This window comes from Phyllostomus discolor, chromosome 5, assembly GCF_004126475.2.
Source record: "Phyllostomus discolor isolate MPI-MPIP mPhyDis1 chromosome 5, mPhyDis1.pri.v3, whole genome shotgun sequence".
NCBI classification, from domain to species: domain Eukaryota; kingdom Metazoa; phylum Chordata; class Mammalia; order Chiroptera; family Phyllostomidae; genus Phyllostomus; species Phyllostomus discolor.
In genome coordinates, this window is record NC_040907.2 from 44,391,942 (window position 1) to 44,411,091 (window position 19,150).

A 19,150-nucleotide genomic window follows, 5' to 3' on the forward strand; every position below is an offset into this window, starting at 1 on the left:
TCTGCTCTTCCAGGAAGCCTTCCTTAACCCTGCCAGACTAGTCTAGTGCCCTCCTCTGTGTTCTCAGAGGCCTTAACCTATTGTATTGTAATCATCTCTGTATCAGCCTGTTTCCCTGACTAGACTACAAGTACCTGAAGGTCAAAGACTTGTACCTCAATGCCCACTATAGTGACTGAAAAAGAAAAAGTATTTAACAAAGTTTTTTGGTGGAATAAAGTAATGAACGTTTAATTAATCTACTCAAGGTCACAAAGCTAGTAATTGAATGAGAAGCATGTCTGACTTATAAAAGGACATATTAAGCTATAGAAAATATCTCCCTAATAATAATACATTAAGTTATGATTTAAGACTAATCATTACTTGTAGAATGTTGTCCAAATTTGTTGAAGCTCTCCAAATTTTGTCACTTTCGTCTTTTTAAACCTTTATCTAGCAATAATACTTGCCATTTCCCCTGCCCCCTACACAGACAGTTGGTTCCCTACCATTAGGGGTTGCCTTGCTGATCCCCTTAAGTTGGATTTACACTTCCCTCTTCTTCTCTCAGGCAGTTGTCAATAGTTATTGAGCCTACAGAGTGAGGCCTGTGATGCTGCAAGGTTGCAGAAGGAAATCAAAAGTTGGTGACATTTGAATTGACTCTCGCAGTAGTGAATCAAGTCTTTTCACTAGTTCTCCTTTGAAAAGTGTTTTTGCTAGACTGTGAGCCCTTGAGGACAGGGAATGTGTTGATTATTTGCTCCAGGTTTATTACCTCTATTTAGCTTGTAGGTTGGTATCAAGAGATGTTTGTTAAATGAACTAATCAGGCTGTAGAAAAAAATTAGGTTTGTAATTAAAGTACCTTAAAAAAAATCATTCAGCTTCTCCCTAACCCTTATAGTGGTTGTTAGAACTTCAGAAATTGGCCATCAAGCTTACTGACTTTTTCACACTATTTACTGCACAACAGAGCAGAATGCTGTTGGCTTCACCAGCTGTGTCCAGAAGGGCTCCATGTTCAAGTTAGCCACAAATCATGTCCCTTGGGGCATTGTTGCTAATGACAACACTGAAGATCAGAAATGCCTATGTTAGTGAAAAGTGTTTTATTTCAAGTGTCCTGACAGTTTATACCTGACAAGGAAGTGCTTTTCTCTGGGTGGGTTTTTGAGAGAATAAACTAAATTAAACACACACATATGTATTTGTACCCATACACTTACATGCACACAGGGTTCCCACCTGATCTTTGACTGTCATACAACCTGGGAAGAGTCCTTAGGTTTCTAGTGTTGGGGATAGACATTAAGCAAAGCGGTTACCACCTGGTGACCACAAAGCAGGAGGACCTCTGTGCAACCTGGCCCTGAGTAGCTGCCCTTGACTCTTTTTTGGAAAAATCACAGGTATTCATTCATTAAAGTACTGGAATGATTAGAGAAGAAAATTAGAGGTGGAGGAGCCGCCTACCTCCTGAACAAGCAGTGGAGACCAAGGCACTGATTGGAATTCTTGTTTGGTAGCCTGTTGTTGCTTAGTTTTGTTTCCTGTCTGTTTTCAGAGTGTTGTTAGTTTGGTTTTAGTAATAGCGACTTGAGTCATTTTGGCCCTGTGTCTCTTCTTATTCACCTACATTTTTTCAGCAGAGAGCACAACGCATATTTGTTTTCAAGTTTTACATGTTGTTTCATATTCTGTAGAGTCTGCATTCATAGTCTGCAGACTTTTAGGAACAACGGTACTGTCACGGACACACAAAAGCGCTGTGTGTGTGATTCTTAGGAGTTTACTAACAGTGAACATATCTCCTCAGCAACAAGAGGGAATCGAAGAGGCTAGGCCAACATGTTCACATACACATACAGACCAGTGAGCCAATATTTGGAATGAAGACTTCTGCAGAGAGACCAAAATGTATGTTTTATATTTATGGACCATATGAATGACAGCCCCCTCGTCCAAAACAAAACAGACAGTAGTTCACATATAATAAATTTTTAAAAATCAAGTTCTAGTGATAGTATCAGAACTAGGTACTTGGATAAGGGTCAAGGGTAGAGGACGTGGCAGAAAATAAAGGGGAATTTTAAAAGAATTATAATAATCTAATCATAGAGACAATAGCTAGTTAGTAATGAGCAGAATTACATAGTATTAAGTACCTAATGAGTTCTGTAAGACAGTGTTCATACTAGAGAGTGTGTTTCAGCAAGGGATGTTATGGCCCCCCTGCCACGGTGTTCAAAAATGTGTGAGGGCACTTTTGGTTGTCACAAGGGCATTTAGGGATGCTAACTGTCAGAGAGAGCACAAGGTAGTTCTCACATTGGAAGGAGTCCCTGTCAAAATGCTGATAACCCCAATAAGAACCACTGCAGAAATTCCAAGAACTTGGGTTCTCTGTCTTAGCTAAAGCTGAGCCTAACATGTACTCAGTCCATTCTGTGAGTCAGACAAAGGTTCTGTTCCCTAAAATCAAGGAAATGGCCTGTATTATAAAGTGCTTCAGTGATCAAAGTCAGCAAAGTGAAACATGTTGATCATTCTTCTGTCTAAAAGGGTGAATTCTTTTAGCATTGATTTAAAGCTATACGGAATCAAGACCCTTTCTTTAATGATGCTCTGTGATGGCTCTCCATTTAAATTGAAGTAAGGAGCTGAAGCTCAGCTAGAGGGTTCATTTCAAAAAGGTATTTCTACTTTTAAAAGGTACTATTGCTTATTTTGTATGTGTTTTTGTGCTATCCAAAATATTTCCTCATTTAAAAAAGTTTAGTTTTCATTTGAAAAATACTGAAAAACAAAATTAGACTTTGAAATACCTATTTTCTAGAATAGGCAGCCTTCATTTAGTTACCAAGAAGAGTTTTCAACAAACCAAATTCTTTTAAAAAGTGAAGTGTAACTGGCACAAAAAGTGCCATTTTCACTCTTTCTTTTCTGAATACTCCTATGTTAATTATTAAAAAATTAGATAAAACATGACCTAAAAAAATGTCCTAGGGTCCATTTCTTGACTGGTTAACTGTATTTGTCATCCCCATAAGTCCAAAATATTTATTTCCAAATCTAGGATAATGCTTGGCCCATGTAGATGGTCAATGTGCATTTGAATAAAAGATAAGATTTATATTTAAAATTATGTTAAACATTTAGATAAATATATTTTATAAATATTATGAATAAGATTATACTTAGGAATTTGATTCCTAAAATTTATACCTGATTTATTTAAAATAATTTGGAAATGAATTGCTGTTACATCTCATTTTAGAAAAACCTAAGACATGTGAGAGGATTTGTTTTTAATGTTTTGTGTTATTTTCTTTAGAAAGTAATTTCATTTTTACTAAAAAATTCACTCAAAATAATCAACATTTTTATTCATATATACTTTTATATGAATACCTACATTATTTACTATTTCATATCAAAAGAGCATAATTATTGCTACCTGTTTATTTCTTTAAAAACTCCCTATATGATTCAAGATCTAAGATATAAAGAATATGTTTCTTGTTTGTAATAGCTATCATTTTTTGCTCTGGGTTTTTTGCTAAGCATTTTAAGTGCATTATCTCATTATTCCTAGCAACAAACTTGCAAGGTGGGTACACCCTTAGTGCCATTTTGCACATGAGGAAACTGAGGCTTAGGCTATTTAGGATTCTGATTTACATAATACTGTCCCTCCTACTATGTAATATGTAAATAATCCCTTGCAAATGTAATTTTTAAAATACAAGATGACTGAATATGTTGCCATATGGATCTCTTTGCAAGAGAAAAAGACAAATAGGCAGCAAGTTTACCTTGGTTTATAGTTACCCTGGAGTGCCTGGTTTTTCTGATCACAGTGACTAAAAACTATGAATTTCAGTATGTTTGATGATTACTTATTTTCAATTAGATATTTAACTTATTTAAATTCAAAAATAAGTCTGGAGAAGCTTGAGTTGTGAGACAGAATTAAGTTCATTTCGAGGGAACTTTCGTAAGCAAAGATAATAACTCACCAAAGAAAATGGACACTGGCTTGTTTGAATCCTTGGTTGCAAGCTGACACTTTGAGGGAATGTTCTTAGCAAAACACTTACTTCAACGGAAATTAGGTCAGCCTTCTGGAACATTTATCATGTATACCTGTCACCAGCAAGACCCAATCCTTAAAGTGAACTGAGATCACAAGCAATGGTCCCTCCTGCCCTGAGCTGCAAAGGATACTCTAAACCAGTGGTTCAACAAATATGTGAGCTTGGCAGAAACTCCCATAAAACCAAAGCCAACGCCCATATAGTTGCTGTGGGAATTGAATTCCTTAATACTCTGTTTATAGAATTTTGAAACGGCAAATGGATTTGGTCTGTTCTGAAAAACAATCTGTCCCACGGCTTGTTTGGAATAACATCTCGAGTTGCTATAGAAGGATGTAGGCAGAAGACCCATGTCTGATTTGGTAGTCAATTTCACCAGCCTCTGCTTGTTTCATACCTCACAGCCAGGTTGGTTTTTGCCCAACTGGGGGTATTATTTGCATAAATTAAAGACCAATTTCTACTGAAGCTCAGGAGTTGCTAATTTGATATAGAAACTAGAGCAGTTAGCAAAATCCAGAGCTAAAGTAGTTAGCAAAATCGGAGCAGTGCAAGGTAAGATAAGACTGTATGGTAAAACCAAAACAACATAAATGAGTCATAACCCGATGTCCTTTCAGTAATTATGTGGCAATATTCTGGTGGTTTCAGAGCAATGTCAGCAAGTGTGAAGATCCTACAGAGGAATTTGAGAGTGCATCTGTGTTAGTTTATGTCAATTTATGTGCATTTCAGCTCAATGAGTATCATTCATTGGAAGTCTTATGGATTGAAATGACCACATTCAGCAAGCAGTCAAATTGCTGTACCTGCTACATTAAGTTACCTTATCTTTGAAAGGAAGTAATTACTTATGTTCTTCATATGTTCTTGTTGGGCAAGCGCACCTAAACACTTCATGAAAAAATTGCTACCATATATGTGAAACTGGTTGAAGAAAAAGATAAAATTATTAAATGTTTGTGTAGGAACCTACCTTTATATCACAAGAAGAAGAATAAGAACAAGGGGGTAAGAAGAAATCTTTATTCCTCTGTTCATTCGTCACACATACACAAGGACCCACCATGTGTTGCACACTTTACAAACGGTAGAGTTAAAAAGATGAGAGAGATATAGGTCCCACTTCTATCACACTCTCATTTAAGTTGTGTGCATGCGGGTGTGTCTGTGTGTGACAGATCCTCAAACAAAAACTAACGATACTCTATGTGAAATGCCACAACTTTAAAGCTCAGGAGAGAGACTCAAGTACTTAAAAGAAATTTTGTTTATGATAAGTAGCTCGTAAAACAAAGTTTTGTTTTTAACCATATCCTTAAGAAAGATGGGCCTGTTTTATGTGAAAGTCGGGAAGATTTGAGGAGTTGAAGGGGAGAGTGGGAATGGCAGAAATCTACCAATAATTTCTTGCTGGAAGATTAAAAAAAAAAAAGCTTTCATTATCACACTCTATTAAGCCAGGACCAGGAAACAATTTCTAATCAGCACTCTGATCTGGGCAGAGATTGCGCAGTCTTTTGTAGCAGGCCTCAGATCTGTGTTCTCTATTCACACATGCTCACTTCCAGCTGTTGTCATTGAAATCCCACATAATCTTTCAAGGTCAAAGGGCAGTCACCCATGGCTGCTGCAGTTAAAAGGTTATGCTGATTTCTGTTGTCAAATATTGGCCCTTTTCTCTTCTGATCACTCCCATTCTACTTTTTCTAACAAGAAAAATCCAGCCTAGAATTGTATTACATGACTTTAAAGTCTTAAAAGTGTTCCTCCATTGTGCTAACACGACATGGCCTGAACAGTCTAATTCTTTCTGTTATATCTCACAAAGAATTTTCTGGTACTTCTAAAATACTTTGTGTTTGTGTTAAGCCAGCAATCTTCAAAGTATGGTGGCCCACACGATTCGTGGCATGACATAGCGCAGGCAGAGATGTGCAAGTATAATATGGAGTCTATCAATAAATGCTGTGAATTACAGTATCAGTAATTAATTGCCAGTTAAGTGAATAAGACGGGCACAAAGCAAATGACTTAAAAGCATGAAAGTTCTTTGTGTATTGTGATTCTAAACAGTAACTAATTTTATTCTGCATTTGGAAAACTACATCTACCTATTTGTAATTTTTTTTTTTTGCAGCCTTGGAAAAGTAATTGCAAGAACTCTTTTTAAATACATTGCTTCAGTTCATGAATGATTTTCTTTCCATCCTTGGTAAATCAAAATCGGTGTTGAGTATCTTAAAATTAGCACATGGCCCCTGGTCATCTTCTTTCCTTGTCCCTGCCTGTGTCCTCAGGTGGATTAGCAAGCAGAGCTCCCTATTGGTGGTCTCACAGCCATGTGCATTAAACCTAAAAAGGAAGACTAGGGCAATGGGCATTAAGATTTTTTGCTGTTTTACATCCATAAACCAGGATAGCCCTCCAGTGATCCAGTTTCATGTCTGTTTCATTTAAGGTAATCGTTTTCTGATGTATTCAGAGAATAAATTTCCTTATTTTTCTCCAATATCTGTAAGAGTTCATAAGCAGAAACTGAAGTTATTACAAATAATTTGATTTACTTGTAGATTATTAAGAATTACTATCCAAGTTCAGAGAAACTTTTGATTCAGAACATAAAAACAATACAGTTGTTTAAACCCTTTTTAGTTCAAAACAGGTTGAATAAAAATTACTTTTAAATTTGTGGTGCATTCAAATGACAAAATAATTTTAAGATATTTATAAAATACTGATCTTATGCTAATTACAGTGGAATTTACTTTTTCTAACATGAAGCAAATTTTTTAATTTAAAAAACATTTTGTATGGTGCTTAAAAAATTTTTCCTAAAGTAAGTGTTTCTCTGTTCTTGTACAGAACTAATTTGTAGTTGGGTGTACTTGCAAAATACTTCTTTTTGCTTATTATAGGCCAAATAAGTGCATGATTCTAAATATTTAAGGGAAATTAATTTGTTGACATGACAAAACAATGAAAAAAGGGATATTTATCCTAGAGGAAAGAAAATTAGGGACTGTGGGACTGTCTTCAAATACTTGAAGAGTAGCAAAATGGAAAAGAGATTAGATTTATTTTGTCTGTTCCAAAGGATAAAATTGAGGTAAATGAGAAGTTACAGGAAGGCAAACATATAAAAGGAATTTTTTAAATCAAATCTTTTAATTTTATTAGTCTAAAATTCTTTTTTATGATACAGTGATGATTGTTCCCTTTCTAGGTGATCTTGAAGATCTCTTCATTTCCAGTTCATTCCATGATGTCATGCGTCCAATATTTCTAAATACGCAAATGAATACAATTCTTTTTTCACTTTTTATTTAGATGTTTTGATATCGATTAGATGTAGTCCTTTAATTAATTGCCTAATTACTTGTAACTCCAACTCATAAACCCTATTTCAATGAAACCATTCAGCAATCAAATTTAATTTAATAAAATACTACTCTTTCCTTATTAACTACAGGAATTGGTGAAGAGGTGATAAGGCCTTTGGATTAGACTGGATAATCAAGTCTCTGGTATATGATGGATTAAAGTACAATAAAATTTATTATATAAAAGAACTAAATGAACCTGTTTAGTTCTAATCCTAATTCACTAGCTGTGTGACCACAGACAAATCACTCAGCCTCTCTGAGCTTAAGCCTTCTTTTCAGTAAGATCAGAATATTGCCAACTACAGGAAATTGCATGAGGAATTAGAGCTTATGTCTCTAAAGTGCTTAGCAGAGTAGCAAACACATGGTAAATACTGGATAAATGAAAGCTATACTTTTGATGAAAATTAATACTACTAAGAGAGGTTCCATGGATAAATCTTCTAAATAGGTAGCCTAACTTTATAATACCTGTTACCAGCTTGATCCATTTTTCTAATGTTGGTATGTTGAAGTGATTGCAAGTGAAGGTGCAGGGTGTCCCTGGGCCAAAAAGTTAGCCAAAGACACTGAAATAGAGAACAGGCTGACAGTGACCAGACAGGAGAGGGGAGGGAATTTCAGGGGAATTTCAGGGGAGAATGGGAAGGGTTTACAGGAACACATATAAAGGACACATGGACAAAAACTAGGGGGGGGTGGAAATGGGAGAGAGGTGGGGAGGGATGGGTGGGTGGGTTGGGATGGGAGTAAAGGACAGAAAACTGTACTTGAACAATGATTAAAATAAATAAAAAAAAGTTAAGACACTACTTCCCCTCAGTACTCTGGTACACAAACCGAAGATATAAAATAGGCCAAGGAACAGAGCAGTGTACCTATAGAAAGACATTTGCCAAAAACCAATAATATCCTTGTAAATGTTTTGGGAAATAGTGAGTGAAATAATGCAAAGAAAGTATTTATGGCAAGAACTCTCAGAGGCTTTACCATGTAAACCTTTCTTGTCATTCTCCAAGGGCGGGTGTGAGAGCGTTTTCCAAACTCATTTCACTATAGAAACCTTTATATATATTTGTATCTTTGTCTTCATGTATTTGTGTTTGGTGGAGCACTGCAGGGAAGCACTGATGTGAACCCTGATGTGGAGGATTAACGTACTGGTATTTGGAGAGTAGCTGGTGGGATGTCTTGGCTGTAGCGCAGAGAACACTTATTTGGGTTCTATTAGAAGATAACATTGAGAAGGTGTAACAGAAGCCAGATTTTGAAGGACTTTAAACACCAAACTCAAGAATCTAACCTTAATTCTCAAGAAAATCATGAAATACTATGGCTCCTTTATCAGCCATAAAGGAGCCATGGCTCCTTTATGGCTCCTTTATCAGATGAAAAATACCAACTATCCATCCATTTTCTACCTACTATGCCAGTGTATTAAAGTACAGAGAAGCTACCTAACAGGTATCACAGATTTGTGCAACTACAGGGTTCTTATATGTCATTTAAATAAGTGAAATACAATGAGGAGTGTAATATATTTGTAAGCTCATGCCCAGTTTAAAGCTTTCATATGCAAAAAAAAAAATTACCACTGTGCTAGCTAGCCAAGCAAAATTCTAGTCTGCAGACTAGAATTGGCCTGTGGGCTGCTAATTTGTGACGCTTTGCATTCTAAAGGGAAAGGTTGGCACTTCTGTTGGTTAGGGTAAGTACTAGGCTGCTATAACCAAGAGACTGAAAAAATAGGGTGGTTAAAGTACACTGAAACCTACTTTTCTTTTTAGTAACTCTTCCAAATGATCAGGTTAAATTGACAGGGTGGTTCTTCTCCACACTGTCATTCAGGGTCTCGGTTTCCCTCTGTCTTATTGCTCTGCATGGATACTGTCTCTATCTGCATGGCTGAAACTATTCTAGCTCATAAAAAGAGGAACAGAGTGTGTCTGTGGAGCAGGAGTTTCTTTTCAGGCATGTGGGGTAGAAGTTGATTGTATCACTTCCACTCACTTTCCAGTAGTGGCCACTCCTAACTGTAGAGGCTGGGAAGTATGGTCTGTAGCTGTCAGTCATGGATATGCCTTGACAACCAGCAGTCTCAGCATGAGAAGACATTGCAATAATCTTTGCTAGTTGTTAATGTTTTCCTAGAAAAGTCTTATAAAAAGACCCAATCTTAGATAAATATATTACTGTAAATCTTGGCATAAACATTTTCCTTAACTGGGAACATAAGCCCCAGAGAGCAAAGAACTTTTGCTATTTCTAGTTGTATCTGTTGGGCCTAGGACTATGCTTGCCAGGTAATAAGCATTAAATAAATATTTGTTGAATGAAAGCTGTAAACCAAATACTGACTTCCTCTTTATGGACAGTGCAGAACAAAAAACCAAAAAACACAAATTAAGTACCTGTATTGAATACACGTAGCTGAGCGGGGCAGGAGAATTCGGAGCAACAAAGAAGGGAACTCAGCAGTACATAAATTCCATGATACATACTTCCACAGCCTCTCTTTGATTCATCCTACTTTTCAGCTAAGGCTACAGTATTTCCACACTAATGGCAATTCCTTGATGTGTTATGATAAACAGAATGACAATCATAACCATATTACAAAAGCATTTATAATAATCTTTTTCATCTAAAAATCTCAAAATGCCTCATGCATAGTATTAGTTGGCAACTATCATTTCTTTGTTTTACATATTCTGAGACACAACTTTCTAGACATAGAAATATTTTACCTTATTGTCAGTCCAACACCGTATGCCAATCTTTTAATGTTTATTATAAACACACGACCAAGTGAAATTTACTCCACCATCATAAAGATGAATCACACAAATAGAACGTATATGTATTTTTATTGCTACTGTGTTCTTTCTTAGTGGATGTCTGAATATTTAACATTTGTTTTAAATAAAGAATTATTCTTAAATAATATCTGAGATGTCATCAGTGAATGGCAGAATAATTAAATAGTGTATAATAAAAAATCAGATCAAAATTTTAGTATTTGGATTTCATGGATCAACAGGACTATATCCTTACCCCACCTCCCCCAAAATCCTGTTTTCTAAGATATTCCAAATTAAAAGTACAGGCATAACATAACAGGAAGTAAACTAATAGTAATTTATATTGTGCTTTAGAGGGCTGCCAAATAAAGGGGTATCTCTAGTCACTCATCTGAATCCCTGAGTATTTGTTACATAGCTAGAACAAGGGTTTGTGCTGGGCCCTGTGAGCAATGTAAGATCACAAGACACACCCCTGCCCTGGCCTGGTTTGTTGCAGGAGTGCAGGGCCAAAACAGGTAAACAAATACCTGTCAAACCAAGTAGAAAGAGGCAATGCCATAAGACAAGTAGAGCAAAGGTGCTGCTCAACTTAGTGGTATTGACTGAGCCCACCTGAAATCCACTAACTGGGGTCCGGGGGGCAGATGAAGGAACGACACCCCCTTTCCTCAGGTGGCTTGTAAGCCAGTGGGAAGTTCACAGAGGAGACATGAAATTCCAGGGGGGAGCAGTGTCGGTGAGGCAAACCGTTCTTTAGAGGGACGGGAATGTCAGTTCTGTGAGAGCGGTGTCATCAGGAGTTAGTTCATCACTTGCGATAGGCCTGCATATCACAGGCAGTCCCAGATAGTCGTGCACACTAATAGTGTGAGAATGAGGGGGCTCTTTTCCCTTTGAGGAGCCCAGCTACACAAGCAGGAAAGGCCCAGTCATCAGCCTGTCTCGATCAGTGAGGGAGTCTTATTTACCAAGAGATAATAGAATGGAGATACCTTCTTTTTGCTGGAATGATCCGTGTGTTGTAATTGGCCTATATCCGTTAGCCAGATAAGACTTGACCATTTAGAGCTGAGAGTCTATTACTATCCCAACAGGACAAACAAAAACACTATCTTGTGTGTAAACTTTCCTCCTCAGATACATTCATTCTGCTTCATGGACATTCAAACTTTCTTTAAAGGCAAAGCCTCCCTCTGGATGGTTTGTTCCCAGCTGTTTCTTCCCCTGACCTCTGAACAATTCTACAAGGTTACCTGTCTCTCTGCAGATTGAACTCTTTCCTTTCCTGCTTGTTAAAAGGTAGATGGATGTTCAGTTCCTTCACAAGGTGAAATTTGGTTCCCATATAATGGCATTTTCCATAACTGCTGATATCATCAAAGTAAAGAGAGCTGCTTTTCCTAACCACCCATAAAAGAATTTAGCTTTTTATATTTCTGCCTCTCCTACAAAGCCTAATCTCTCCCCACTGTGAGTATGACTGACTCCAAGGTATTGAAATCTCTGCTCTAATTGGGAGTTCACTGAACAGGACTTCAGTGAATGAACTTTTTTAGCCATTTTATATAAAATGAAAAAGGATCTGCTCCTTATTCCAATCTCCTCTGCAATTGCTCCTGAACAGTAGTTCAGAATTGGAGAGAGAGTCAGATCAGTGAACACGCTGGCTTTTCATGTGAGATATACTTAACAAAAGTGTATGTTTTGCACTCATTTCGGAGAGACTCTATTCAAAATGTAAATCTTGGGGCCTTTTGGGAATGTTTCATCAGCTGTCCAACTAAAGATCTTTTAGTGCTAACAACGGAATTCAGAATTACTTATATTTAGTTTTTTATATTCTTTTCCATTTTTCTCTTATCTTGCCTAAAAGTAGAACACCCAGACTAGTGTTATTTCCCTGAAAGTCATTTTTACGATTTGGTTTGTGTTAGTGAGAACAAAATATTAATCTGCTCAGGTTTGCTTAGTAATTACATTAGCTGTGTCATTTTTTCCATCATTTCTTAGGTTTCATTTTTCATTGCTATCTTCCCCTGGAGTTCATCAGTGGGTTTCTAAATAATTGGTGAAGGAACAAAACCAGTTTCATAGTCATTTAAAGTTACATGGCATGTTTACACAGACCTCTCCTTGGGGACACATTATGAAGATAAAGCCATCAAGGCCATCTGATAATCTCATAATACTGTGAAGAGATGATTACATCAGGATTTGTGAAATAATTCTACCTTTTATTTTTATCTTTCTGATTATTGTACATTCACATATATTTAACCTTTTAAATTGAACACATTATACTAAAATAAGCCTTTGAAGGCAGGTTTCTAGGAGGGAAAGGAAGATTAAATTATTTTGGCAGCGACTTTCTCAAGATCACACAGGATTCTAGTTTAAGCTTCAGACTAATTTTTTTTTGCCTCCTGTGTTTATTCAATAACGCTGCCCTTCAACTCTGTTTTTCCTGTGTTTCCCAAACTTTGAACTGTAATCACAATAATAGGATAGCCCCCAGACATTTCTTATCAGAGAACCTGATGGCACCTTTTTAATCAGAAGCTTCATCTAAATGGGTTGTCTATCCTGTCCCTGTTCTGTTTATTTTAGAGGGATTCTTTGGATGGTTCATTTTAATAGTTTTCAGATGCACATTGGCTCGGTTTTAGTTCAAACTGTATTGCTAGTGATGAGAGAGAGAAAGAGACAGAAAAAGAAGAGTTCTGCCTACATTTTCATAAAAAGGAAAATGCACATACTTGAGCCCAGTTTGAGTTGTGTTTATTCAGTGGCATCCCTGGAGCGCACACTGTGTACCAGGCACTGTGTTAGGTCGGACCTGGAGGGCTGGAGGCACAGAAGACGCTCTTTCTCAAAGGGCTCACAATCTAATGAGAAAAAGACAAAATTACAGTTTAGTGTGTGTGTTAAGCCCTAGATTAGAACCATAAATAGTAAAGCAGGTCAATATTCAGAAAAGAGAAAAAGAGTCTTCTCCAGTGGTGGGGTGACAAGGAAAGGCTTTCTGACGGAGATGACAACAAAGCTGAGTCCTACAGACAAGTAGGAGGTGGCCAAGCAAGGAGTCCAAAAGACAGGAAGTGCAGGAGGGAGGATCAGTGTGAGGCAGGGGGTGGACCAGGGCCATGAGGAACATGTGTTCACTTAGGCCAAGGAGTAGGGCTGAAAACGAGACAAAAGGTAAAAAACAAGCCTGGCGAGAAAAGCAGAGGCTGGGTAGAGGTCCTGTGCCATGGCAAGGAGTATGTACTGTGCCCTGAACACTCTGTGGGGCTCTTGCAAGTTTTCTGATGGTAGCAATCTCTGAACACTTTCGATTTATCTTATATTCTCCAACACATTGTTCTTTCCTCCCTCGGGGCCTTTGTACGTGCTAATCCCTCTGCTGGAAAGGCTCTTCCCCCTCTTTTCCTGGCTGTCTCCTTAGTATCTTTCAGATGTCAGCTCTTAAGAGAGATCTTCCCTAACCACCCTTTCTGAAACGTTTCCTGTTTGTTTCGTTCACATCATCCAGGGATGTCCAACCTTTTGGCATCTCTGCACCACACTGGAAGAAGAATTGTCTTGGGCCACACATTAAATACATTGAGATGTATAATCATAAAAAAAATCTCATAATGTTTTAAGTAAATTTATGGTTTTGTGTTGGACAGCATTCACAGCCATCCTGGGCTTCATGCAGCCTAGGGGCTGCAGGTTGGACACCCCTGATACCATTCATAATTTTGTAAATGTTTGATTTCTTTTATATTTTTAGCTCTCTTTAATTATTTACTGTGAATTTCCTGAAGGTAGCACTGTATCTCAAACCCCTAAGCCAACCCCTGGTCCAATATAGGGGCTCAACAAAAATTTGTTGAATAAATGAATAAAATCATCAGATTTGCCTGTTAGTAAGCTGTGGCTGCAGAGTGAAGAATTGACCAGAAGAGTAGCCAAGACTGATGATGAAGAATGTAGTTAGCAGGCTGGTGAGAACTGGAGAAAGCTGGGGCCACAGCTGTAGCAGCAAGATGGAGGTGTGCATGGGGTCGAGAAATAGTAAGGAATGGAATCAGTGAGGATTAGCTGGATGTGGGTGTTTGTAAGAGGCAGGAGTCATGAAAGATACCAAAACATAGAAAACCAGATGAACAGTAGATGGTTTATTGAAGTAGGAAAGTCAAAAGAGTTAAAAACAGGTTTGGGGACAAAAGCAAATGAGCTTGGCATTGGATATGTTAGGTCTGAGGATGCCCATGGGCTATCTGGATAGAAATATGCAATGAACATTTTGATTCATGTGTTAGGAACCCAGGAGAGAGATTGGGGCAAAAGATAAAAATTTGAGTGTCATTGGCTTATAGAGTTGTTCCTCTACTCTCCAACAAATATTTACTTACTAACTGCTTTGTCCCAGGCATTAAATACAGTGGAGAATGAAACAAACATTATTCTACCTTTCACAAATATCACAGTCAAACCAGATAGCTGATATCATGAAAATAGAGAAGATAACTTAGGAAATATATTAATACATACATATATACATATATATACATACATATATATGTGTGTATACATACATATACATATACATATGTATACAGAGAGAGAGAGATGAGCACCATGGAAAACACCAACATTTAAGAGGACAGGGGGAGTTTGAATGGATGAACATAGGGGTTATCCCTTTCCAATTCCTTGTATCAAACTAAACTCAGTTTTCAATTGCTATTGCTTGCTTATTTCTTTTTGGTACAGGATTAAAGTATGTGTGTTCACCTTCTGTCTATACAGAAATTCATCTTAAATTCAAATTTATCCTTGAAATAAGGAATTTCAAAGGTTGGAACTGAAACAAGTATCAGCCCGCAGGCAGATGATGCAGACAGAGATGAGCAAAAGCTGGAGATCAAGCTAGATTTTCCTATTCAGCTATGAATTTCCTTGCCATTGTTGCATGTGTTTTAAGTCAAACTTAATGTACATTGTGGTTGGATTTCCTTTGTTATGGTCTGTGAGATAAATGTGATGTAAATATTGTCACAATAGAAAGAGGTGTCATAGTCTGTTTTGCCAAGACCATGTTAAAGAACTTTTATTTGTTTATTTATTTTTACTTCTCAGTTCTCTTAATCCAAGAGACAATACCTTGGGCTCGGGCACTTCCCCAATAACAGTCAACTTAATACCTGGGTGTGGGTTACTGGGGAGGTGAAATTTCTTAAGCAATTCTTCAAATGAAATTTTGCCATTTTTTAAATGTGGGGTATATACATTTTTTTAAAATCAAGATATAAAAGACATATAACATTATATTCATTTTAAGTGTACTATAACATGATTCACTATATAGATATACTGCAAAATGACCCTCACAATAAATCTAGTTAACATCCATCACCACACATAGTGCTCTTTTATTTTACAAAGCAAATTGTGAGTATCGAATATTCTAAAAATTAGAGCTATGAATCTAAAATATCATAGATTGTGTATTTGATTTAAAAAACTGAAGGCTTTCTTTTAAATCTCAATAAAAAAAATCTTCCTTATGCAGAAGTCAAATGTAACCAAAAGAAAAAGAATCATTTGTAGGTTTATTTATAATCCAAAACATGGTGATTTTTTACATGTGCTTATGTGCATGACATTTAATACATTTTTGATGCACAAAATATACCTTAGGTAAATTTGCTTCCCTTTCATAATAGGCAAAATATGGCTTTTATCAATAAAGTACATTTTTCTTATGATTTTTTAATTTATATTCAGATTTGTCTTTTTTCTAATGTTGCATTTTTAAAGCTGTTTTCCTTATTTCAAAGAATAGTTATTTTTTAAAAATTACCTTGAGCCGTCAACTTTTTGGGCCCTAATTTTAAAGCAGGTGATTACATTGAACATATAGACAGATCTCTCAATGAATTTCTACCTATGTGAAGCTAATGGAATGGGAAAAGCTTTAGAGACAGAAAAGGAGATTGCATAACAATTATATATTCTTTGCTATTTATAAATTTCATTTTCCTGTATTCCTACACATACTATAAACTGAATAAGCTGTTGATAATATATGTAGTATCACATATCTAAAGGAAATTAATTATATCCACTAAAAGTGAAGCAGATATGAAATTCAAAGAGTAACTCATTTTTGTACCATTAATTAATCTTTTTCTTAAGAAAAGAATCAACCTACCCACAGAAACCTCTTGCTCTTCAAACAAATTTAAATTTTATGTGTACTTAAAGAATTTGTTTTTATGTTTCAAGGAGTTTCAAGGGGCTTGCTTCTTCTAGTCTGGCTTTTTAAAGATTTACCCTGTGGTGCCTCTAGAAATGAAGGGAACATCTTTAAATCTTGTTTGATTTGAATGAATGGATAGCTAATCCCCATCAGATATTTCTTTAGAAAGTCACGTTTAAAAACTGTTACGGAGTTTAGCTTTCATGGCTGATTCTTAGGTAGGCTGTTTTCATCCCAGTTGTTAAGGTCTCAGAGGTCAGCCAAGGTAACCATTTATTTTAAATCATCTTTTGTTTCAGATTTCCTGTTGAGTTTTTTTTTTAACCATTTCAAAAATCACCCAGTTGTTGTGTCGTAGCTTTCCATAGCCTCCAGATTCAAACCAAAAACACATCTACATACCTAAATGACTGTACCCTCTCACGGAAACGCGAACTGGAGCAGAATATGAAATGAGATATCATATTTTTTAATCACAATGAAACTCATGTTTAGAATTCTGTTGCCAAATATCGTCTATTTATGACACTTTGCCTTTTCTGTTTTTGTTTCCTCAGGACATTTGGGCTTCCAGGACAGTTTTGTCACATCAGGTGTTTTTAGTGTGACCGAGCTAGTAAGAGTGTCACAGAGTAAGTATAATTTTGCTTTGATTTGGTTTGTGCTTACTTTCTGCCTAGGCCTCCTAGAGACATAAATAGCTTTCAGAATCGCCTTTTCATTCACCCACTGGAAGAAGTTTGCCACACAGTTTATTTAACAGCCAGGAATTTAAATCAGGAAAATTTGATGTCATTTTAATGTGAGACATATGGAAAGAACTGAAATCCTGAGTGTCTCACATATTCCCTAGTTTATAGTGTGAACCTGGTTTTAAAAATTTCTGAGACTTTTCTGATTTCTAAGAAATTCTGCACTTAAAAAAATTTGGTTTTGACCTTTAAAGAATGCTAATGCCCTCAGTGTGAATGACACAGTACAGCATGATCATTACCAGCTTGTCAATAATCACCAAGAACAGTGAATTAAGAGTACCTGTCACCACCCTAGTCCATTGATCAAAGGGTCAGTGATTGTATTTTCACTGTAACATAATCCCAATGGTCCAAGGAGAAGGTATAGGATATTCTCTGCCTCTCTCTGTCTCTCCCTCCCCACTCTCTCTCTCTCTCTCTCTCTCACACACATACACACACACACACACACAAATAAATACACACCAATTGTCCTCCTTCAAAAACATCTTTATGTTTTTATTTAAAAGTACAGCTACACTGACTATGATGTCTGAGGTCCCAATAACAAGAAGAAAAAATAAATATACCAAGTATTAAAATGTTTTATCCCCCTTCTACTTCAAACTATCACTTGTAGATAAAATATACATTGTCAAAATTGATTTCACACTGGAACAAATCATTTGTGGAATGAGGTAGAATGGAATAAAAAGTAATCTTTTCATTTCAAGTTCACCACCCTCCCCATCCCCAATTCCCTGCATTACTGTCTTAGAAGATTGACTGAGCAAACCAGTAAACCTCATGACAAGATGCCAGGTCAAGCAAGCCAAACCATCCTGATCTTTCAGTTTAGATTCTGTCTATTCTTATTTTTTAAGGCTAGAAGACTCTTAAGAATACAAAAATTGGATACAAGGGGTAGTCAGGAGATCTGAGGGTGGAAGGGTAGATAGAGAATGTGTGTTGAACATGCACTACCTGCCAGGTACTGCGTTAAGTTTTCACATAGGTAACAAAAGTTAATTCTTGCAGCAAACTTGTCAGATAAGAAATCACTCTCATTTTTACAAATGAGTTAAATTACAGGTCTGTTGATGTCATTTACCCAAAGTCAAACATAAGGTAAACAGTAAAGCTGTCTGTGTAATGCTAGAATCCGTGCTATTGGACTGTCCCATTGAAATCTACAGTGTGAGGCTAGACGGGGAAAGTAGCAGGAAGGCAACTATAGGTGTGTGAGTTCTGGGAATCAGGAACCCTTGGTTGATGCAGGGGTATCCTGCTGTGTGTGTATGTGGGGTTGGAAACCTAAGGAATAGGGCATTAGGAGCAGCACGTGTGAGATGGAAGGGAGACTTGCCATCATACTATGAAGTGTGCTTCAAGTAGTAGCCAGTGACGTAGAGATCAGGCTGCCTTGTTGGTCTGGAGGGTGTGTGCTACCCTAGCACAGCTGATTCACCAGTTATGTGCCATAGACAAATAATGATGCATTTGTATGTGTATGTATACATACATACACATGTATACACATAAAACTTCTCAGAACTTTTAAACATTACTAGCTCATGTCTTTATTGTTATTTTAATAGTAACTAATGTAGACTGATGCATCAGAAGGTAGCTGTCATAGTGGCATTATAGGGAAACATATTCATTGAGCCTTGCTACAACCCAGACGTAGCCTCAAAGAGTGAAAATCCTTTGAACTCTAAGATTGGAGCCCTAGACCTTTTTAATCAACCCCGGCTGCTGTAATGCTTCCATTTAGTCTTCATTACCATTAGTGTCCAAGGCCTGGGACTTGTATGAGGAGGCCCACGCTGCTCAGAACCACCCCCAGAATCCCATCCTTCTGCTTTCCGTACATCTCTTTAAGGTCTTTATC

The 19,150-nt window shown here is 36.9% G+C and overlaps 1 protein-coding gene across 7 annotated transcripts in view; it reads left to right on the top strand.

The window, feature by feature from the left end:
* NFIA (nuclear factor I A) overlaps nucleotides 1–19,150 on the top strand; it is a 375,972-nt gene that overhangs the window by 237,400 nt on the left and 119,422 nt on the right. For all 7 annotated transcript variants that reach the window (XR_004903533.1, XR_004903532.1, XR_004903537.1 and 4 more), the window contains one exon: nucleotides 17,080–17,154. Coding sequence is in view for 1 of the 7 variants with exons in the window: in XM_036027543.1 (XP_035883436.1) it covers nucleotides 17,080–17,154 (75 nt within the window). In the remaining 6 variants the exon portion in view is untranslated. The remainder of the gene's footprint in view (nucleotides 1–17,079; nucleotides 17,155–19,150) is intronic.